Here is a 21,167-nt window from a genome sequence, read left to right as displayed (position 1 = left end):
TACTCACACTCGAGGTCACCAAAACTTGGCTGTAGGCCGGCGTGATTGTCACAATTGATATGGCTCCAACAGAGTTCTTCCTCCTCTTCATTCCCAAGATTATTTAGACTGCGGCCTTGAAACATTACCCGCATACTGATCATGGACGTCCACCGTTGTCGATTCGTCCCCTACCCTTCCCGTCCCATCAACACACTTGCATTCTCCCATCCTTCAGACGTCAGCCGCGACACCCCTACAGATCTCCGACTTGCACTGGGACGCAACAACGGCGATCTCGAGATTTGGAACCCGCTCGGCGGCGCATGGTTGCAAGAGGTCGTTTTCAAAGGTGCAAAAGACACCACAATTGAACAAGTGGCGTGGACACAGGATATTCTTGCATATACTCATGACTCCGCCTCGCCCTTTGATAAGGGAAATCTCCGCTTATTCAGTACTGGCGGCTCCGATTCAATTACTGAATGGGATTTAGCCAGCGGAACGCCCAGGCGTCTGGTGCACACCGACAGTCAAGACATTTGGTGCTTCGCCGCTCAACCGCAGATCTCACATGCAGAGGCTGGAGATGACCTCGATGCCGGTGCTGGGTCACAGCTACTAGCAGCAGGATGTGGCAACGGATCTGTTATCCTATTCTCGACCGCTGATGATGACCTGCGCTACCTACGCAGCCTCCCAACGCCGGCGTCCAGCAAAGCGAAAGTTCTGAGTGTGACCTGGCGTGACCGAAAGACAATTGTGGCAGGCTATGACGACAGTACTATCCGAGTTTTTGATGTTCCAACCAGAAGCATTGTGCGGAACATGTCCTTGGGCAAGCCTGTTGAAGGGAACGAGACGGTAGCTTGGGCTTTAAAATGCCTCCCCGACGGCACCATTCTGTCTGGTGACTCTACCGGCGAACTCAAGATCTGGAACTCCAAAAACTACTCTCTCTCGCAAAGACTTAAAACCCACCAAGCCGACATATTAGACATCTCTGCTAGCTCCAAGGGAGATATGATTTTCACCGTTGGGGTTGATCGGAGAACCGTGGCTTATATGCCAACAGGAAACATTACAGGGACCAAATTCCAGAGATGGGCTGAGCTCAGCCATAAACGGTATCACAATCACGATGTTAAATGTTCAGCTTCATTTGAAAGCAAAGACCTAAGCATTTTGGTCTCGGGAGGCATCGACGGCGTCCCAGTTGTAACGCCCATTCGGCGATACCAAAGCGAAAACCACATCTCCCTTACACACCTCCCCCAAAAGCCCCAGCTATCGACCTCAACAAGTTCCAGGGTCTTTGTGGCCTGGTGGGATCGTGAGATCACCGTTTATCACCTTCCTGCCCACAGCCCTTCAGTAAACACTGCTTTACCTAGGAATCCCACTTACCAAGTAATGACACGACTCTCGTTGCAACACAAAGAAGCCCTCGAAGACGTCCAGATCTCAGAAAGAGGCGACATTCTTGTTGCCGCAACTGCCAATCGCCTCAAACTTTTTCAACTGCGAAAAGCCTTCGCTGCTGGACGACCGACAATTCGAACCAAACAGATTGAGCTTCCTTCACTTATTGGGAAGCTGGGCGGAAGACAGGCTGCCGTTTCACCTGATGGCAGATGGCTTTTTGTGATTCGCAGGGACAATACAATTAATCTTGTCAAGATAGTATATCCCAAGGACCCAAAACAGCCACCAATCTTGCATGAAAACATCACAAAACTCTATCGTTCAGCTAGACCCCGGAATCAGACATGCCTAGCATCACATGCGGAAACAATCACACAGGTCGCATTCTCAAGCGATGGCCGAATCCTGGCAATAGGTTGCTTGGATGGCTCAATCGACACATGGGTGCTTGAAGGCCACGAGGATACCAGCCCCATCCCTTCCAATGGTACTTCTTCAGGTCGGCCCTCCGACTCATCTTCTGAATCTTCTTCTGATGAGGATGACGACGACGACGACGATGTTGCTCCCGTCACTCATGGCCAGAAATGGGTTCGTAATACTTCTGGCTCCAGCCTCCCAAGGCTGGATTCGGCCATCATTGTCCTAACCTTTCGTCCGTCGTCCATGTCTACGCCGCATAAAGCCTCTGCCAATGGCGAGTCCAACATTGGCCTCCATGCAACACGAAGGAATCCACACCCTGTCGCTCACAAGCTTCCAAATGCAGACGTCAAGCTGTTTGCTCTCACTGCTACCCATCAACTCTTCGAGTTTGATGTCTTTACGAATAGCCTTAGTGATTGGTCACGACGGAACCCACCTGAATATTTACCTGAGTCGTTGAGAAAACAGACGCATCGCGTGGTAGGCTGCTTCTGGGATACAAATGATCTGGTCCAGCGTGGGGAACGCCTTTGGCTCTACGGTCACAATTACCTCGTCATGGTGGATGTCAGCCGGGATTTCCCTCAGGGGTCAGATACAAAGTTCAAGTCGCAGGATACCTCGGACTTGAAGAGCGGGCAGAAAGGTCGCCTTGGCCCCTATGATGTGCTCGAACCAGCTCTCAATGGTACAAGCACTCCAACAACGAGGGACTACGAGTCGATAGATGCGGGGGAAAATCCACTCCACAGTATTTACCAACCATCACCCAGCAAAAAGAGAAAGCGACAGCATTCGACCAATGGCGCGGGAGCAGAGATGAAGCCCTCAGATCGAGGCGACGGCATGGGGAGTGGGATGCGAAAATTTACAAGCACGGGAGAACATGCCGAGATCATCAATATTGACAATCCTGGCCATGAAAATCGTGACAGTGAAGCAAGCCCGGTTCAGATTGACAACTTGGTACAACTACGACGCAACGGCGGGGATCAGAAGCCACACGGTGGAAACGACGAAGACGGCATTGGGGGAGATCCGTCTGGCATACTTTCGCATACCAGCCATTCTGCTAGATTGCAGGACCAGTCATCCAGCCCTCTTTCGTTTTACACACACTCGTACAATTCGATCTTGGGTATTGGCATCTTAGGGCCTCAAGGGTCACCGATATTGGAACAGCCCGTCAAGAATCTAACTGATGATGGATCTGCAACACGACTATTGCCCACACCTGGCCCCAGGCTCGAGGTCGTCATAGTCGAACGCTCGATCTGGGATATGCCACACGTTCCACGCTTCGATGGGGGCGATTGGGGGAGCTGATGTGGTTTCCCAGTTTTGACAAATGAAGACTACCATTTAGCAGGTCGCTGCCGCAACCATGCAGGTCCGTCAGAGGTAGATACACAATGATGTATTTGTGGTTGCTTTTAACCTGGATTTTTCAAGGGCGCTGCTGCCTGTCTGGCCAAGGATTGAGATAGATGATAGCAAGGGAGATGGCTAGGATGATAGATGGTGCTCCAACCAAGTCTTTGCAGTCAAAGATTATGCCAGCAACTATCTTCTCGTTACACATTATAAAAGTGGGCTGATGGGATTTATCCTCAACTTTGACCCGGCTTGCTACCCGGTATATTCGTGATGAATCGTACAGATTTTGCCATCCCTATCTAGAACAACCAGAGATGAAATGTTTAAGAAGCGGAACATGTTTGGGCACGCTTGGACTCTGCTGCTGTGACAGATTTTCAGACCTCCCCATAATTCATTCTCATCCCCATTGTTGTCGTGACTCAAGTCCACGAGTACGGGCTACGACACACGTATAGCAGCCATAGTATACGCTCCGGTGAAAAGATCCGCCACAAGGGGCCCTTTGATAGATCATGCCATAATCGCCCGTGGTGTTTCCTAACGGTGGACGCCAACGCCAAGAATGCCATTCCAATTGCACTAGCCATATCCATAGCCATAACACCGCATGCTCGTGATAAAACATTTGATCCTAGGTCGAGATTAAATAACTCGCGGGTCGATCGAGTGATCAGCGCTCCGTGATCCAGAGGCTGTATTTATATGCAGAACGAAATTGCGAATGAGATGTGTTCTCATAGAGCTGATCCATCCCCACATAAGAGTCGAGAAATTCGAACCGACTCCCAAGGACGGCAAGGTATGGGGCATTTGACGAATTTCCAAGCAGGACAAAGAGTATCTGTGGATGAATATAGCACATACTGGCCGTCATTGGGCTGGGCTCATCGTTATCGACGGTCCAATTGGTCCGCGTGTTGGTCGTTTGACCACGGCAAGGAAGAATCCTGCGGTCGCTGAACGGGGGTCTTGACTTCTTCGCCACGAGTTGGATTGGTGGCACCGGGTATCGATTCGATCAGATCTCGGGCGAGGGACTGTGCGACATAGCCACGTAGCTCCTTCTCTTCGCGAGCGTCTTCTCTCATGAGTTGGTCTTGGACTGACTTGTCCATGTTCCCTCTTCTAATCTTCCGAATTTCGTGGATAATCCACAGCAGGACTTCTTCAGGGCAACGCGTGCGAGGACCGAAGTATTGTGTGTTGCGCACGTAGCGTCGGGTGACATCGGTCGCCCCGTCATTGGAAAAGGCAATGCAGTAAGAGATCTTGCGATTCCAACCTGAGAAGAATTAGCATCAAGATGGGGCAAGACTGGTGCAGGGGCGCTAACCTTCAGTGTAGACCCGTGGGTTGTCCCAGATCTCTTCGCAGGGGTCGACATGGATCCACCTCCGTTGGTGCTCGCTGTATACCTCGGTCCAAACCAAGTCCTCGCTGTTCCACACCCATCGGACCCTTGCGCCGGCAGCGCGGCAAAGCATGCTGAAACAGTTGGCAAATTCGCCAGCTCGTCCTCTTCGGGTCTCAAGTAAAGTCCAAACATCGGAATAGCGCGGAAAACGTTCGTAGCCACCACAGTTGGTGCATTTGTATAGTTCGACTCTTGTGCCACCTCGGGCAACTTCGTCAGGGTGTGGGGGCGTTTGTCCTTGAGCGACGGTTGCGCCATGGCACCTTGCGCAGGCGGGGTTGTTGACAAAGCTGAAAAAAGATCGCTTGAACCATCTGGGCGGGCTCAGTCAGACACAGATTTAGGAAGAAGGAACGAGAAACATACCTCAGTAACGAGCGGATGACACAATCTTGGTAGCCCCATTCTGGTTTTGGGTCACCTTTGGAGGCGGCCAATCCTTTCATGAGATTGTGCTCCTCCTCAGCCTCTGCATAGATACGATCGATGAGAACATGGGTGAGAGCATCGTCGAGGAGACCTGGGTTTTCATATTTGGTGGGTGTCATGGACAAGGTAAGAAGTAAATTGCGAAATTTGAGAGAGGCGGCATCTTGAGGCTGGCAGGGGATTATGGGGTGGCTTCGATAGGAGGTGTAGACCGGAGGCTGGTGATGTGATGGACGAGAGCTCTGGTGAGTTGAGGATTGTGAGGTCGGAGCGGGAGGGAATGGAGACGAGGAGGATTGGGATCGAGACTGTTGTCTAGTGGTAAGTCGTGGAGAGGAAGATCGGGGAGCCCGGGCCTGCTCCTCGAGATCGTTCAGTCTCCTTGTTCGGAGAAGTTGCTCAAACTGTTGTGAGAGATCGCCAGCACTGAAGTCGAATTCGTCGTCTAGAGTGGACGGGCGGGACGGCGGATTCGCCATGGCCGCGATGGGGTGTAGTCCTGGAGCAGTTCCGGCAGAGAGGGGGGGGGATGCTTTAATATAGATCCCGGTGCGTGCAAGACGAGGTGTATCCCGACGGTGGACTCGAGAAAAGCGAACAGAAAAGTCTGGGTCGTGGCAGAAAATGAGAGTTGAAAGAGCGCTGGTGTAAGGCGGACTGGTGTGTCGAGGAGTCTCTGGCGTCACGCGGACAAGAGGGGATGGTGGTGCGAGTTGGGGTACAAGATGTCGGTTAAGGGTGAGGCGTCGATCAGAGGGATGAACAGATGCAGAGAGGAAGTCGTAGAATGCAGAGAAGCAAAGATGGGGAGATTGAGAATGGCGACGACGAGGGAGGGCGAGGGAGAGGAGGGAGGATGCTGTGGCAGTGAAAGTGGCAGTTGTGGTTGTGGTTGCGATGGCAGTCGGCACCTGCTTGTTACAGCCGCTTGGTGGTATTAAAGTCGCTGTGGCAGGCGCACCTGCGTTGGGGTTTTCGCTTTCGAGAAGAAGAGGGAGGCAAGTGCCTCGCGGCAGAGCAACTCTCGCCAGGCGGGTGGACCGCTGTGGACGTACGTGGACTGGTGGACAGGTGGACTGGAGGACTCGTGGACTGTCGACGCACTAAAAGCTTGGGGGATTGCGTGCCCCAGTACGATTTCTGGCCCAAATCCAGGTTGCCTTTCCAGGCCGTGCTGGACGACGGTGGGCTATTATTATGACTCGACCTTTGTGTCTGGAGCTTGTTCTCGTACGGAACACGTACACAGAAGCGAGGTTAGGCTTCCCTGACCTGCGTTTATCTTGTCCCTCTAACTATCAGGCTCTTGCTCAAATCATTTCTGATCTTGCTGGGAGTGATGATGATGATGATAATGATGATGAATTTCCCAGTCAATCCCAAGCACATGAGAATTACAGATCGACGGTGGTTTGTGTACGTAGGAAAGTCTGGCAATTGCCTGGGGCAAACTAGTCACACGGTCAAATGGACGGATGCATTGCTGATTTGCCCTTCGTGGTCTTGGACTAGCAGACTTTGGGGCGCTGACGACGCCTGGATGGTTCCCACTGACAAGCTTGCTTGTTCACACCAGAGCGAGTTGCGCACGCACGACACGACACGACACTACTGGCCTGGAGACTGATTACCTGTGGTCAGCAATTAACTAAGCTTTTGCCCTGGAGCCCGACACACGCACCCGTCATTATTGTCTTGGGTTGTTCTCTCTGTGCCTGGTCTGCTTGGTGGAAGGCGCCGCGCGTCCCCTGAAGGATCTTGGAGTACGCAACGCACTCTAAATGGATATTGCTCCAATGATATTGTCAACTGTCACACAGTCGTGCCTGGATTCGTTGAGCAAAGATCCACTCTCATGTTTCCCAGAAATGCGATTCTTTGACATGTCTCCTCAGCCTCTGGGCATCTGCACTGCCATGATCTCGTCGATCAGGGTTTTGCTTACGTCTCGAGCAAAGAGCCCTTTTCCACCCTCAGCCACACATTGGCCTTTCATCGTAGGAGTGTTCTTGTCATCCTACTGTGCAACCCACGGCCACCGAGCCTGCCAGCCAGCCCTCTTAACGGCGGCAAAGATGGTCAGGTTGGTGCCTGAGGCTCCGCTGCAAAATAGTTTGCATACTAGTATGGACGTCTTTTCCCTTTGGGCAAGTCGGTGTATGCTGGTTGGTTGGTCGTTCAGCCATGGCCCTGCCCTTCGTACCCATCTAAGAAATTGGCGACTGTATGACTAGTGCCTCTATAGCATTTCACACTTGGTGGTTGTTATAAACTTCATTTATATTCCTTAAGTCCCCCCTAGGCTGTTTTCGAGTTGGTGCTGTCCTCCTCCAGATGGTTACCTCTCCAAGGATACTTATCTAGGCCGACCTCAGTACTCAAGCGTGACTTTCTTATGTAATGTCTCTCACGACCTTCGCTCCAAAGACCACCACCTGAAAACCCTTCCGATCTGGGTCCTCAAGCATTGCTGGCGTGGCTCGGAGTTGATCATTATTCTGTCCGTCTTCGTTCGAAGGGCCGTGCTAAATACGGTTTCCCCAATCACCCACGACAGTCATGGCCATATGCGTACACGCATCAGCGAGCCGAGGAGCAGGAGAGGCAAGCACTCTGACACCGGGTCTGTCACAATCTTTTGATATCTCCTGTTGCATCAGCCTTGCCGTCTAGTCCGATAACTCAAGTCGGTGACCATCAGGATCCTCCTCGGAGCCCTTCTAACTACGCCTTCCAAGATCTTCAATATCAGGTCAGCAACACAGGGGCATCTATCGCAAGATTCCTAGTGGTCTTGCATAACTGCAATAAAATTAACCATCCGTCCGAACGATCAGTTCAGGTGAGTGTCTTTTAAGAGTCAGTTGGCTATGCTGTACATAACCCTTGATTCTATGAGACAAACCCTCACGTGACCATACGAAGGCGAGCTTCGAATTGCGTATCGTGGTCACCCCTGTGACATGTGACATGTACTTCGTAAGGGATCTCTCCTCCGTAGTCTCCTGCCAAGCGCAAATAGAGGAAGCTGCGCCTATGGCGCGAAGCGGAGTAGGTATTACATTAGGTTTACGGAGTAGTGTCCGATTGTAGGAAAAAATGAAATCCGGAAAAGCTTCTACGCTATATAATTAGCCTAGAAAATTGGTTTGCTAAGAATAAATCTTGGCGCTTTTCTCTTAGCAAAATTATTAGGTATGCCTGAGTTGCGATCCCGTGACTGATTATTCGGAATATTCTCCTCGAGTTTTTCCGAGTGATTTTGGGGCGCCACGCGAGTGCCCTGGAGAGAGTGTATAGGAGTGATTTCTAGAGCTCCGTAGGCCACTTAGCGTTAGTCGCAGCTGCGACTAGCGACGTATATTTATATATAGCGCCTCTACCGCAATTTCAATTTATTGGGGCTTTGGTCCATCTCTGTTCAAGACGAGGTTTATCAAGTTGATCTCGATCTGTGTCTGAAATATAATCCGAGGGTCGAGGCGGCTTTGGTGATCTCCGGCTATTCGGTGGCAAGACGAGGCAACTCTGGAATTTCGGTGTGTTGATTGACCAACCACCATAATGCCAGACAGGTAGGTGTGAGTGCATGCCATCCTTGCAGCTTTTTAGCAGCATTTGTCGGCTGCACACGTCTGTCAGTGGGCTATCCACAACAACTTACCCCATTCCACTCGGCCTTTGTCCTGGGGCATCCCCATATCAACTGGCACGGGAGGGGAAGAGGGGTTCGGCTTCTAAAGCCGTGCACGAGTTCCAGAAGGCAGGAGATCGGCCATCGGCAGTACAAAAGTAGATACAACATCGACGGTGGAGGTGCAGAGTGGTAGGGGTGCAGCAGTCACTGGCGCTTGGCGCACTGGGCCTTTTGCTTGTTATAAGTACCTACTAGGTAGTTACTGGGGCATGAATGGCTCTTATGCCGTGCCGAGGCCCTTTGACTGGTTAAGAGCCTCCAAGAGTGGCCACCCGCCGAAGCTAAGGAGAAGAGCTTGTGCCGCACTTCTTCGCTGATCGAATCTCGTGTCAAGAATCCTAAGGCACGGTCGAATTGTCCACCCACTCACATCTTCTCATTGCCACTTTGCTCTTCTGATGTTGCATCCGCATGTCAAAAATGTCCGAGCTGCCGACAGAGCTCTCAATATCTGAAGCTTCGGCTTTTGATCTTCTCCAACATTTCCAGAGCAAGTTCGCTAGGGGCACTGCTGTACGGAGTAAGCGAAGATGACTCTTGCCACTAACCCCGCTCAACCCATCAAAAGTCCAAGATGAATCGAGTAGGACATCCGTTGTCCCACTGACTATAAAGATGGCATGATGGTACTTTACTGGTGGGTCAACGATCGTCGTCGAAGGGGAGCAATGTTTACAAAACCGGCCCACTTCCCACTTCATCTGCAAACTCTGCCAAAATCTCTTCACTCTGTTGCCAATCTCTACCATCGACGCGAACCTGAACCTGGTCCTCCGCAGCCAACAACCCATTTTCCAGTGACAACTCCTTGAGCTCTTGGTTGGCCGTCGTTGAAGTCGTTATGGAAGGTGGAAGTGGGTATCAACAGGCCCCTCGTTGATTTCACGGCGGCACTAACTCGCGCCGTCCAGACGAAAAAGACGGCCTCAAAGGTGGTAATCTGAACTATGATCCGGATATTGCTCATCCTGCAGCGGGATATCAGAACCATGAGCCCGTCACCCTGCCGGACGGCTTGTCAGAGAGAAGACTCATCACAAAGATCGATTTACATGTGATCCCATCTCTCTCGATCCTCTATCTCCTTGCGTTCCTCGACAGGACGAATGTTGCCAACGCCGCAGTTTTTGGACTTCAAAAAGATCTGGGACTGTCGGCCACACAGTATTCCACCGCCCTAACTATCTTCTTCGTCCCATATGTCAGTCCACTTTAATGATGCTCTGGAAACACCTGGCTGACGGGGTTGCCTCCAGATTCTTTTTGAGATTCCTTCCAACATCATTCTCAAAAAGCTCAAGCCCCACGTGTGGCTGTCGCTTTGCATGTTTGGATTTGGACTGGTAACGATATGCCAAGGGTTGGTACAAGGCTACGGTGGTATTATCACCACGAGATTTTTCTTGGGGTTTTTCGAGGCGGGCATGTTTCCTGGTATGTAGCTCCTCTATCTCGGCGGGCTTCTGACTGAGAAATACTCCAGGCTCGTTTTACCTCATCGGGATGTGGTATAAGCGTAAGGAAGCGCAAAAGCGGTACACCTTCTTTTTTGCCAGTACGACTCTGGCAGGCGCCTTTGGCGGCCTTCTAGCATCCGCAATCGGCAAAATGGACGGAATCCGCGGTTATCTCGGCTGGAGATGGGTGTTCATTCTCGAAGGCATCCTCACCTGCGTCGTCTCCTTTGTCATCTGGTTTGCTATTCCTGATTTTCCTGAGGATGTCAAATGGTTGAGCGAACCAGAACGCAGCTATGTTCGAGCACGTCTGCAGGAAGACCAAGGCAAATCCGCTCTGGAGCGACCCATCACTTTCAAGGATGTAGTCAATTGCTTCAAAGACTACAAGATCTTTCTGGGTGGCCTGATGTACTTTGGTCTAATTGTCCCTGGTAAGAAGCCATCTGTCTTGACCCTTCGACGATATGTTGGACGAGAGGGACTGACGTAGTGACATCAGCATATGGTTACGCCTATTTTGCTCCGACCATCATCCGCACCTTTGGCTACAGCCCCATTCAAACCCAGTTGCACTCGGTACCACCGTGGGCCGCAGCTTTTGGATTCAGTATGGCAGTGGCCGTCCTGTCGGATTACGTCCAGCACCGCTTCCTCTTCACCGTCGGCCCTATCTGCGTGTCCATTGCCGGATTCGCGATGCTGATGGTGATTCATCATGACACAAATGCTCAGTATGCAGCCTTGTTTCTGATAACCTCAGGCACATACAGCGCAATGCCGATCATCGTTTGCTGGTTCACCATGAATTTGGGCGGACATCATCGTCGTGCTGTTGGTGAGTGTGCTTCGTGACACAGCCCAGCTGCCATATACACGAGCGAAAGACTGACAGTTCCGTTTCTGCGCAGGTTCTGGCTGGATCATTGGGTTTGGTAATATCGGCGGGTAAGTTTGCCTGTATGGGAGAATTGAGAGCCTGGAGGCTGACCAAATGCCATCAGTATTATCGCAAGCTACAGCTTCAAAGCGAGTGATGCAGCCACGTTTTTCCATCGCGGATACAGCATCTGTCTCGGCTTTATCTGCCTTAGCGCAGCCAGCTGTGTTGCGTACTACGTTGCACTACTGTCGCAAAACAGGTCCAGGGCCAAGAGCCACGTCGTTGGTGTTACCGACTACGAGAAGGTCGAATTGGGCGATATGAACCCTTCTTACAGGTACATGTACTAATCAAGGGAACGTTGGGAGCTGAACACAACAGAGGCAAAATCTTGGAGCAAGTGGGTGGACCTTGATCAGCAACGCTTGGTCCAGTCGAGGACATTGGTGGCTGTGACATCGTGCGTCAAGCTAAGCTTTGCTGCGACTCGAGCCTAGGCTGGTGCTCTTGCTGAACATAAGAAACTCAGGTGTGCGCTTGAAGCTACCCGCCTGACCTCGGTGTTTAGGCAGGAAACAACCCAGTGGGCTCCTAGTAGAAGCCTAAAGTCAGTCTCGCATTGTATTGAAGCCGTGGTATATACGACTATATCCTACTTCCTCTTTTAGGCGCTTCGAAGTGGCCCGGATATCCTCCGTATAGCCCGACTTCACTGTGTTAGTCACTTTTTAAGTTAGGTGGCAAGTGGTGGTAGTAGATCCATGAATGGTTTAGCGTAGGCGCTAGTGGACATGCACGACCTGATCATCTTCAACCTGGGGACTTCTTCATTTCTGTCTCTGATTCAACCTCATCACACACTTGCATTTTCGATCAGATCACAGAATTTCAATCTCGCTCACGCCCAGGGTACTGTAGCCAAGGGGCATGCTTCAAATCTTTGCTCTAGTTTTCTCTTCTGCGTTGACCTCATCAACGTCCTCAGAGTGATAACGGCCAAATATGAGCTGGACGAGTCTCCTTTGACGGCCTTCAAATCTCCCAGTGATCTGACTGGGCGAATCTCTCTATCGGGCCTCCATGACCGACTTATTCTCACTGCTGTTGGAGACCCACTAGCACCCCATCTTGTCTGACCGGTGCCTTCAAATTGATGCCACTTCCCACAATTTCTGAATCTGATAGAGTTGGCCTGCTCCTGGGCGGAAGATCATGACTAATGCCGCTCCTCTTCCCGGGCGGGATGGCAAGAAACGAAAGTACAACCACAACCCTTTGATGAAGGTGGGCTCTCAATCCATCAACCAAGACGGATCCTCGTACCAAGTCATCCGTCCAACGACCCTCGCTCAGCGCCCTCTTGTTTTCCAGCCAGTCAATTCCACCACGAGCAAAGCACGCTTGCCAACACCGACTCTGCCGACCGACAGTAATCTCGAGCCTGGAGCCCATGTGAATCGGCATTCTGGTCCTACGTCTGTGTCTCAGACCTCGCACATCCCCCGAGGCACCGAGGGCGAGCAGTCTGGCAAGAAAGCATTCACTCAAGACTCATTCGTGGTAAACACAGTAGGCTACGATGGCATGGAGCTAGGGGAAAGACCCTCCGCCAAGCGACGGAGGCTGCAGATGGAGTCCCAGAGAAGAATATTCCGGCCCAGCAGACCAATAAAGATCTCCCCCATGGTCAACAGCGATATTTGGCAAATTATCTTCAGTTATTGCGAACCTAAGCTCTTGGTCGAAGCGAAAACTCTGAGCAAGGGCTTTTGCCAGCTCTTGAATGATCGCATGGGGATTTGGAAACAGAGCCGACAGAACTATTTTGGCAGAGATATGCCCGACTGCCCTCGAGACATGACGGAGCAACAATACGTTGATCTCCTTGTGCGAAGAGGGTGCCAGAATCGAGACTGTCCCAAAGACAACACGACCAGGGTGTATTGGACTTTTCAGGTACGACTTTGCCTGGATTGCTTCAAGGCCAAAACACTCAGGGTATGCATGCACGCCGCTTGATTGATGATATTTGGCTATCTGACTCACCTGTCTAGGCCGATGAACTACCATCTCACCGGAGGCATCTTATTGCCGAAACTAACGATGACGAAACGGCGGGAAGACCGTTGTGGGACTTGCTGCCCCTTGGCCGGAGTGATGGGTAGGCTGTCTTGATGTTGTCACTGTCATAACCCATCTACTAACTATCTGCGGCAGGAGGAGGTATTTACAACCGAGGCAGGTGGATCAATCTACCAACGAATGGGCCACCACGCATGTATTGCGGCAGTATGTGTTTTTGAGGTCGGCGTATACACAGCTAGAATTCGAGTATCTTGCTCTTGTTCATGGTGGAGCACAGTGGGCTGAAGTGAAGGAGTGGGCCGACAACAAACATAACCGGAACATGGAGTATATGACTCGCGCCATCGAGCTCGATTCATGGCAAAAGAGCCAAGTGTCTTTGTCGGAGAACCGGCTGGTTCGGATGAGAATAGACTACTTTGAAGACCGCGCGGCTGAGCTCGACCCACCCATGGAAGAACACATTCTGGTGAGAATGGCGGCATATCATAAATGTTTGAGGGTGCAAGCAGCGCCGACGGAACGTTCCTGGAAGACACTCCAAGACAAAATCCTACCCTACAGAGCGCAAGCGGAGATTGTGGAGAAATATCGCATGGACATGAGGTCGCTGTCGGTACTTGTCAGAACACCGGCCAAGGTGTTGCACGCACGATTGCGTGACCATCGATGGGACCGCAGAATTGATCCTCCTACTCAACCGGAACAAGACTATGTTCTACGCCTCGCTCGGAGAGAGTTCCAAAAATGTATCGAGGCCAAGGTAGCGGATGCCGACCTACTTCTTCGCTGCCTTCAGCAGGTGTTTGACGAGCACGCCAAGAACCCAAATCCACCACAGGGTCTCAACTACAACGGGGATATCGGACCTTATCTACTCAGCCTTGACGATGCTCGCATGATCGTCGAGGAGGTAATTGAGAAGCAGATTCCGAAAGAGTCCGTCCGTGGCATGGCAGTGCTACAGTCCTTGAGATGTCGAGGATGCCGGCGAGTCGACTTTGTCAGGAGTTTCTCATTTGTTGAGGCGTTTGAACATATACTGGAGAGCCACTCGATATACGTGGGTAAAGGGCTGGAATTTTGGCGTTTTGCCATCCCTTATGGAGACCCCGACAGATGGTCAAGCTTGAGTATGCGGGACAATTCCCGGTTCCCATGGTATACGGCGGCATGGCCCAGGTGTCTTCCGCTGGTACCGGGCTACTATGACATCTCCACTCTGGAGGACTGGCATCCTTCCAGCACGGAGACCCTTCTGCCTCGATCTGCCCGGCCGTCCCGTTCTCTTTTCGAGCAACTGACTCCAAAGGGCGTGGGGATCTCTCCTTCAGAGATGGGATCCAACATGGTGCACGCGGCCAAAATCCTTCGCGGGGTCAGACTGGAAAGCGAGTGTCAAATGGCCATCATGCTCAAGTACGCGGGTGACCTCCATCGTCAAACTGGCGCACCAGACCCGCCCGTCTCAGTGCTAGCCGATGCTTTGGAAGGCATCCGAGAGGCCAACTCTCGGATTGATCTTCGATTCCGATGCAATGCTTGCCTGGGGGCGGTCATTGGTCATCGGAGCGTCAAGAACACTAAAACCAAATTGGCGATAGAGAAGCTCCTGGTGCACTGGCAGGACAAACACGGGGACCTCGGTCAATCATGGATGAGTACGTTGATGGTGCTTCCAACCGAGGTGGAAGTGACACGCCAGGTTGAGGAATCGGATCGGAAGCTGGAGGCAGAAAAACAGGCAATGCAGGCGCGAAATGCCAAGCTGGCAAATGCGATCAAGAAAAGACCAAAGTTGAAGGAGCAAGTGGTAATGAATGCACGAACGGCACACGAGGCGGTTGATGAGTTGTTCATCGCGGTTGATGCCAGTTGAGGATGCGCCTCGCCAATGAGTGAAGAACAAGCAGACAGTGAACAGCATCAGCCAGAGCCACTCTGACTCTTGAGGCTGAGGAGTCTAGGTCCATTTGAAGCGCTTCGCATGTTGGCTGATGTGAAAATCAAGGCTACGAAATTAGATGACATGAAATTGTGAATACCAGCGTCGGCGTTGGTAACGAATTCAAGGTGCATGGAGTATGTCAAGTTTTGCTTCGACACGGGTTGTCGATTATTGGGATAAATGATCCTCGTGATCGGACAAGGCATGGGTATTATTTTGCAGGAGGCCAGGCTCCTTGCTATTTAAACATACAATACAGATGGTCGTCTTCGCCCAATAACACGTGACACACTTGCAATGTTCGCGCGTAATTACCCAGATGGAACATGATGATGCTGCTTTTGGAGAGATGAAAACTCGTGCACAAAAGAGGCAAGAAGTGCGCGAGCTGGCCAAGAGTATGAACCGCCTTTGGCTAGATCAAGGGAAATTGCCTCATTGCCACTATTATTGAGAAAGGCTGAGTGGGCAATCACAGTAGTAGCTCTGAGAGGTGCGTGACAAAGGGAGGCGCGGGTGGTGTGATTTTCGGACATCGTGAGTAATGCCAAGCCCGAGAAAACCACGGACATGAGGGAAGACTCCACAGCGTCATAGCGTCTATGTACGCAGTACGAGTGATCCGTTTATACGGAGTACATAGCAAGGAGCAGCCACTTTCCGCACAGAGGTGGCCGTGGTAGCGACAAGGCAAGAACCGTGCACCCTCTGTGGTATGCGTATCACGTAATGCTAGCGACTTAAAGATGTGTAGAGACAACAGTGCTTGTTGCTTCCAAAACTGTGGTACAACACGGATCAGCGTATGCTAATGCGCGGATGGGATGCGTAGGCGAGGTCCCCTTGTCATGGATGCACGGTTGTCCTAGGCTTTCGGGCTTTCAAGTCTCCCAAGGGTGCAAGGATAGCAGCGCAGACACAGGGACAGAACCCTACGCCACGAGGGCAGACGCCGAGCCTGGCCGAGTTTGATTGGCCAGCCACCCAAGCTCCGAGCACCTTCCCGAACGTCCAAACTGTAATAAATCTTCAACGCAAAGATAACGGATAACGTCAATCACAACAGCAAAACCCTGCACACCACCTCGTTCCTTCCGCAATATGATAAACCGTTTGAGACTACAGAAGTGTAAGGAAGGTGCTCTCCGGCCAGTGCCACTGACCCTGGTTTGTTCGCCGCCTTAGATCAACCTCAACTTTTGACCATCATGCCATTGTTTTCCTCTCCTGTCGTTTGTCGTCGTGTCTGTGTCAGAGCGCCATCGACAAATAACCCACATGTCTGCCCCCGGCGTTCATCCCTCGCTCGCTCCGATTTTGCCTCTTCCGGCTTTTATCTTAAAACTGATAACACCTACGGGTACTTTGTGGGTCATGGGGCGTTTCCAGGAAGTATCCTGTGGGTACCAATGCCATCCTGGTGGAACTCGCCCTTTTCATCAAACTTCTACCCTGATCCGATTCCAGCCACTGAACGTCCAGGCAACTCGACATTATTCAGCGCTCTTTGCTCGGTATTGTCGGTGACTAACAACACGTCCAGGTGTGCGGTTGACCTGCCGATTTGTCGCGTGTGGCGCGACATCTGCTCGCATTTTATTTTGTGCTTATCCTCCCATCTTCCGTCAATTTCATCTTGTTTTTTGCTTGTCATTTCCTACTCGACCATCCTGCCAGGCTGCCAGTCCATCTGACCATTATCACAGATTCCCTCACTCTTTTTCACCACAATGGCTACCGCAGTAACAATGCGGTGCCTTCCACGGGCAGTCCCGCGTTTCCTCCCCTCACCAGCTTCCGCCGGGTCTCCCAAATTCCATCTTGCTGCTTCTCGCTCCCAAGCGAACGTCACTCGCCGACTCCTCCAGCGGACCTCTCGACGTCAATACTCCTCTAGCTCCGATCCTAGTCCCCCAAAATCCAATACCCGGACAATTCTAGGCGCTGTGACAGCCGCCGCCCTTGTTGCTGGAGGTGCTCTGTTCTATTATAGCCCCTCCACCTTCGGTCTTGACTCGCCCTCCCCGGCCGCGCTTCTGAAGCAGGGCAGTGGTGGACAATCCGCCGGCGTTTTCAAGCCGACAGCCGCCGACTACCAGAAAGTGTATGACGCCGTGGCACAACTCTTGTGGGATCATGATGAGTATGAAGATGGTTCGTACGGTCCCGTCGTTTTGAGGCTGGCCTGGCATGCCTCAGGCACATACGACGCAGCGACGGGAACGGGCGGAAGTAATGGCGCAACGATGAGATTTGCCCCCGAAGCTGGCCACGGAGCCAATGCAGGTTTACAGGTGGCTCGTGACTTCCTGGAACCCGTCAAAAGTAAGTTAATGGCTACATAGCCAACACTATACTAGGCTAACTGTGTTGTGCAGAGCAATTTCCCTGGATCTCCTACGGTGACCTGTGGACTCTGGCTGGCGTTACCGCTGTTCAAGAAATGCAGGGCCCTACCATTCCATGGCGACCGGGCCGTCAGGACAGAGATATATCATATTGCACCCCCGATGGGCGCCTGCCCGATGCAACACAAGGCCAAAACCACATCCGCGCCATTTTCGGTCGTATGGGCTTCAATGACCAAGAAATGGTGGCCCTCTCTGGCGCTCACGCTCTGGGTATGCACTTCCCTTGCCCTGACTGGCTTCTGATGCATCAATGTTAACAAACTTGCCCACCATAGGCCGGTGCCATACCGATCGCTCTGGGTTTGACGGTCCTTGGACTTTCTCGCCCACCGTACTGACCAACGACTACTACCGACTCTTACTTGAGGAGAAATGGGGCTGGCGGAACTGGAAAGGCCCCAAGCAATACGAAGACAAAACGACCAAGTCAATTATGATGTTGCCCACAGATATGGCACTCGTACAGGACAAGGGATTCAAGACTCATGTCCAGCGATATGCAGCAGACGAAAAGGTCTTTTTCAAAGAATTTTCCGACGCTGTCCAGAAGCTCTTCGAGCTCGGCGTCCCCTTCACCGTACCCGAGACCGAGAGAATCACCTTCACCCTGCATTCCGATAGCTCATCATAGCATGCCAGAATTTTGACAAGTTAGATCTTCATGTCAGTTTACCCCAAGCATCATGGCAGCGTCTAGGTTGAGCAGGTTGCACGAATATTGACACCGTCAAGGCAAGGATCAATCTGGCCATGGCGTCTATCGGGGAGACGGCTCTGTTCCATAGTGTATCTGTATTGCCTCGGTTGGCTACCTTAATCAATGACCATAGCATTTCTCGTCTTTTCGGAGATTTCTACGGCGAGATCTAGAATCTGGGACCACTAATATTGTGACAAGACTCGTGATCTGCTTGACATGGCTACTCCATGGGTCGTTTTAAGAATCATGCAGACCCGCGGGAATTTATGGGTGCAGGATCCGAGCGACCTGGCTGAGCTGGTTTCATTACCATCGAAACACTTGAAAATCGTAGAATTTCGCCTTGTAGGTAGAGTCGGGTCTCATCACACACAATAATGCTGGATGTTGGTGAAGAATACATTCGGGCCCACCCAAGAGAGCACGTATCGTTTGCACAACATCTCGCCACTGCGAAGGGTATGCGGTTTTGACCATCTCCCAAGACTAAATGTCGATAAAAGAAGCCGCTGGGCAACCAGATCGGACTTGACCTAGGCGTGGGGGGATGGTCATTTCCGTGCACCGGCTCACCCAATCTTTGCCTGACTGAAATCCATCTCGGGATGTTCCTTCATGAACTTCTTCAAAAGATCGTCCTTCTTCTGCTCATCGCTTGTTGGCTTCCCCTGCCTCTTCATCTCCTGGTCATACATCATCTTCTCCACCATGCCTCTTGTCTCGCCATCCAGTTCACTCAGTTTGGAATTCTCGGGTTGAATCTTGGTCACGTCGATCTTGGGCGCTGTAGTCACAATGTGTGGCCACCAATTAGAGCCACGACATTTGGCAAGATTGATCTGAATTTCTTTGGTGCTCGCGTTCGAGGAGGCAGGCGAAGCTGCGTTGGACGTGACACTCGACGAGGCGGGGTTCGACGAGAGGATCCAAGTGGACTCGTCCACTTGAATAGGGTGCGGGAAGTCGCCCTGGGATCATGTGAGTTCATGCATGACTTCTGCGCTTCTGCGCTTCTGCGGCTGCCACGTACAATAATGATGGGGTCCTGGCCTTTGATTGCTACCTTGATATGAGTCTTCTTCAGTTCCACGATCAAGTCCCGTGCCTTGAGATTGCCTGGAATCGGAATGTTGACGTCTGCCTCTTCCAAAGTTTGGGTCCAGCGGTATGGAAGCTTTGATTGTTCCTCCTCTTCACGTCTTCGCTCTTCTGCGTCAATTCGCTTGCGCTCTGACGGCGTCGGAGAAACTGCGCGAGGCTCAGCCATTGCAAACTGGAGCAATGCTCTGCAGCTTGTATGCCGCGAGGCGATGAACAGATCAGCAGATCGCAATCAAGTCTTCGTAATGGGTCAGAACGCTGTAAATGTTCCAGGGGTGACCTCTTATGGTCTGGCACCCAACGCTTTGTACATTCTGGAGTTGCGAATAATAAATGCGTCCAACCCCAGATCGAGCCAGTCGTTCACCTGATCCGTAAGGCTGTCGTATAGCCTTGCCTTGGCAGACTTCGACCAGGGAAAGTTAGCCGGGTGTCCGATTTTGTGAAGGCAGTGACTGATTTGTATATCAGGATGTTAGGGTTTGAATGAGGTCTCTTCTTACTATTGGTGGGAGAGTGTATGCTTGCTGTGCAGTATCTCTATCACCCGCCAGATGCATTTTTGCGACCAGAACCACCGATCCTGTCTTGTCAAACTCGCTAGAGTCAAGAGCTGCATACTGTCGAAGCTGATATCCTTGTTTTTGTTTCTCCTGGGATAAATCGAATTGCAGACCACCTCGATCCACCAAGCCTTTCGTGCTACGTGCTACTTATGACTGTATTGCCCTCGACGTCCTCAAGAACCAAACTGACCTCATTGCTCGGCTAAAGTGCTGGAGCTGATGCTCAAACGCCCGTGTTTGATACCGCTCTCCAAGACTCTTGCCACCTTTTTGGGGGCGTGATGTGTCGCACGCCTCCACGCGCAGGACGAACAAATTGTGGCAGAACGAATGTCGACATCACAAGACAAGTGTCACTCCCGTCATGTGTCATGTGATAGGAGGACCGCATAAGAGTGCTGGTGGAGACATCTTTATGCCCAATGGTCCGGTTCCTAAATCAGGTATGGGAAGTCTTTATGCGCTTCGTTGCCTGCCTTGTGAAGGAAAGCTTGGACACCCCGTCAAGTCAAGGTGTGTTGGCACAAGCCGAGGCCTGTACGTTCAAGACTTGCAACCGTCTATGAGTGCAGTAGAACTAGGTTCCACATCCCTAACGCCGCATGATCTCGAGTGGATGCAGCCGTACGATCGCTATTCATGCAATATCGCAGGAGTGTGCTTATGTCCCCGTACACGCGCGCTTCGATTGAACCTTCTCTGGTTGTAGGAAAAACCCCTTAGTCGCCAGTTTCTTCTAGTCTGGAGACTGAGGCGCTACTCCGGGTGTTTGACACCGGGTTCGAATAACCTAGCTGACAAGGTCACGCATATACCTCTTATTCAACCCTGAGAGTAAATTCTTGGTTTGAACAATATAACATGATTGCCGACACTTGCGTATCGTCACCCTCGAAGCGAACTCTTATGCATCAAGGCCGATGCCGAGGTTCTTTCGCATTTTGTAGACTGTAGGTTGACTCGACCATCACAAAAGGCCCTGAATTGAGGCCATAGTGGTTCTTTGCGACTCTCGGCAATCAAAGGTACGGTCGGGCTATTGGATGGAACCACTTGACCCCGCGTTTTTGAGGATTGGCAAATGCTACTGCCAATGCGAATTGAGTCAAGCCATGCTGGGCATCGGCTTATCCAGCCACTTCTCCAGGTTTTTAGCGCTTATGTGGACGAGCATACCAAGTCAATGCCCTCCAACATGTTGACTGCGTGACAGATTGCTACAACTCCAAGCCATTGAAGAAGCATTGGCACATATGCAGTTTTGAG

General features: G+C 51.6%; 6 protein-coding genes across 11 annotated transcripts; 4 read left to right on the top strand and 2 right to left on the bottom strand.

Annotated features, from left to right (window-relative positions):
* The first annotated feature begins 2 nt into the window (after positions 1-2).
* On the top strand, positions 3-3,477 carry PV10_01953 (uncharacterized protein). Its single transcript, XM_016366216.1, has one exon. The coding sequence runs from the start codon at positions 142-144 to the stop codon at positions 3,154-3,156; it is 3,015 nt and encodes a 1,004-aa protein (XP_016225734.1). The 5' UTR covers positions 3-141; the 3' UTR covers positions 3,157-3,477.
* PV10_01952 (uncharacterized protein) lies at positions 3,328-6,377 on the bottom strand. Its single transcript, XM_016366215.1, has 3 exons — positions 4,991-6,377; positions 4,544-4,938; positions 3,328-4,492 (listed from the first exon to the last, which is right to left on the bottom strand). Exons 1-3 carry the CDS (start codon positions 5,530-5,532, stop codon positions 4,101-4,103), a joined length of 1,329 nt encoding a protein of 442 aa, XP_016225733.1. The 5' UTR covers positions 5,533-6,377; the 3' UTR covers positions 3,328-4,100.
* Positions 6,378-8,468: 2,091 nt separating this feature from the next.
* On the top strand, positions 8,469-11,912 carry PV10_01951. Of its 4 annotated transcripts, XM_016366211.1 has the most exons (7): positions 8,469-9,604; positions 9,662-9,951; positions 10,007-10,184; positions 10,234-10,641; positions 10,710-11,045; positions 11,119-11,155; positions 11,212-11,912. In XM_016366211.1, the coding sequence occupies exons 1-7, from the start codon at positions 9,592-9,594 to the stop codon at positions 11,438-11,440; spliced, it is 1,491 nt and encodes a 496-aa protein (XP_016225729.1). In that variant the 5' UTR covers positions 8,469-9,591; the 3' UTR covers positions 11,441-11,912. The 4 variants fall into 4 exon arrangements, with proteins under 4 accessions (XP_016225729.1, XP_016225732.1, XP_016225731.1 ...); XM_016366214.1 differs by having other exon boundaries at positions 9,662-10,184; XM_016366213.1 differs by having other exon boundaries at positions 8,469-9,951.
* PV10_01950 lies at positions 11,890-15,382 on the top strand. 2 transcript variants are annotated; one of them, XM_016366209.1, is made up of 3 exons: positions 11,890-13,088; positions 13,145-13,251; positions 13,308-15,382. In XM_016366209.1, exons 1-3 carry the CDS (start codon positions 12,303-12,305, stop codon positions 15,052-15,054), a joined length of 2,640 nt encoding a protein of 879 aa, XP_016225727.1. In that variant the 5' UTR covers positions 11,890-12,302; the 3' UTR covers positions 15,055-15,382. The 2 variants fall into 2 exon arrangements, with proteins under 2 accessions (XP_016225727.1, XP_016225728.1); XM_016366210.1 differs by having other exon boundaries at positions 11,890-13,251.
* A 977-nt stretch (positions 15,383-16,359) lies between these two features.
* PV10_01949 lies at positions 16,360-18,464 on the top strand. Of its 2 annotated transcripts, XM_016366207.1 has the most exons (3): positions 16,360-17,448; positions 17,502-17,744; positions 17,810-18,464. In XM_016366207.1, exons 1-3 carry the CDS (start codon positions 16,854-16,856, stop codon positions 18,163-18,165), a joined length of 1,194 nt encoding a protein of 397 aa, XP_016225725.1. In that variant the 5' UTR covers positions 16,360-16,853; the 3' UTR covers positions 18,166-18,464. The 2 variants fall into 2 exon arrangements, with proteins under 2 accessions (XP_016225725.1, XP_016225726.1); XM_016366208.1 differs by having other exon boundaries at positions 17,502-18,464.
* On the bottom strand, positions 18,309-19,658 carry PV10_01948 (uncharacterized protein). Its single transcript, XM_016366206.1, has 2 exons — positions 19,265-19,658; positions 18,309-19,202 (listed from the first exon to the last, which is right to left on the bottom strand). The coding sequence occupies exons 1-2, from the start codon at positions 19,499-19,501 to the stop codon at positions 18,804-18,806; spliced, it is 636 nt and encodes a 211-aa protein (XP_016225724.1). The 5' UTR covers positions 19,502-19,658; the 3' UTR covers positions 18,309-18,803.
* Positions 19,659-21,167: the final 1,509 nt, after the last annotated feature.

The sequence above is a fragment of the Exophiala mesophila genome, assembly GCF_000836275.1.
Source record: "Exophiala mesophila strain CBS 40295 unplaced genomic scaffold supercont1.2, whole genome shotgun sequence".
Taxonomy (NCBI): domain Eukaryota; kingdom Fungi; phylum Ascomycota; class Eurotiomycetes; order Chaetothyriales; family Herpotrichiellaceae; genus Exophiala; species Exophiala mesophila.
Note: the sequence above shows the minus strand (reverse complement) of the source record. Positions and strands in the feature narration are given on the sequence as shown.

What these genes read in the sequence shown, in the direction of transcription:
- PV10_01953 (XM_016366216.1), top strand. Translation starts at nt 142, where the DNA reads ATGGACGTCCACCGTTGTCGATTCGTCCCCTACCCTTCCCGTCCCATC.
- PV10_01952 (XM_016366215.1), bottom strand. Translation starts at nt 5,532, where the DNA reads ATGGCGAATCCGCCGTCCCGCCCGTCCACTCTAGACGACGAATTCGAC. An exon ending in GTCATCCGCTCGTTACTGAG is followed by an intron (nt 4,939 to 4,990) that starts GTATGTTTCTCG and finishes GAGCCCGCCCAG; the next exon opens with ATGGTTCAAGCGATCTTTTT. An exon ending in CCCACGGGTCTACACTGAAG is followed by an intron (nt 4,493 to 4,543) that starts GTTAGCGCCCCT and finishes AATTCTTCTCAG; the next exon opens with GTTGGAATCGCAAGATCTCT.
- PV10_01951 (XM_016366211.1), top strand. An exon ending in CTATCTTCTTCGTCCCATAT is followed by an intron (nt 9,952 to 10,006) that starts GTCAGTCCACTT and finishes GGTTGCCTCCAG; the next exon opens with ATTCTTTTTGAGATTCCTTC. An exon ending in GGGTTTGGTAATATCGGCGG is followed by an intron (nt 11,156 to 11,211) that starts GTAAGTTTGCCT and finishes AAATGCCATCAG; the next exon opens with TATTATCGCAAGCTACAGCT.
- PV10_01950 (XM_016366209.1), top strand. Translation starts at nt 12,303, where the DNA reads ATGACTAATGCCGCTCCTCTTCCCGGGCGGGATGGCAAGAAACGAAAG. An exon ending in TCAAGGCCAAAACACTCAGG is followed by an intron (nt 13,089 to 13,144) that starts GTATGCATGCAC and finishes TCACCTGTCTAG; the next exon opens with GCCGATGAACTACCATCTCA. An exon ending in CCCCTTGGCCGGAGTGATGG is followed by an intron (nt 13,252 to 13,307) that starts GTAGGCTGTCTT and finishes TATCTGCGGCAG; the next exon opens with GAGGAGGTATTTACAACCGA.
- PV10_01949 (XM_016366207.1), top strand. Translation starts at nt 16,854, where the DNA reads ATGGCTACCGCAGTAACAATGCGGTGCCTTCCACGGGCAGTCCCGCGT. An exon ending in CTTCCTGGAACCCGTCAAAA is followed by an intron (nt 17,449 to 17,501) that starts GTAAGTTAATGG and finishes TGTGTTGTGCAG; the next exon opens with AGCAATTTCCCTGGATCTCC. An exon ending in CTCTGGCGCTCACGCTCTGG is followed by an intron (nt 17,745 to 17,809) that starts GTATGCACTTCC and finishes TGCCCACCATAG; the next exon opens with GCCGGTGCCATACCGATCGC.
- PV10_01948 (XM_016366206.1), bottom strand. Translation starts at nt 19,501, where the DNA reads ATGGCTGAGCCTCGCGCAGTTTCTCCGACGCCGTCAGAGCGCAAGCGA. An exon ending in GCCAGGACCCCATCATTATT is followed by an intron (nt 19,203 to 19,264) that starts GTACGTGGCAGC and finishes ACATGATCCCAG; the next exon opens with GGCGACTTCCCGCACCCTAT.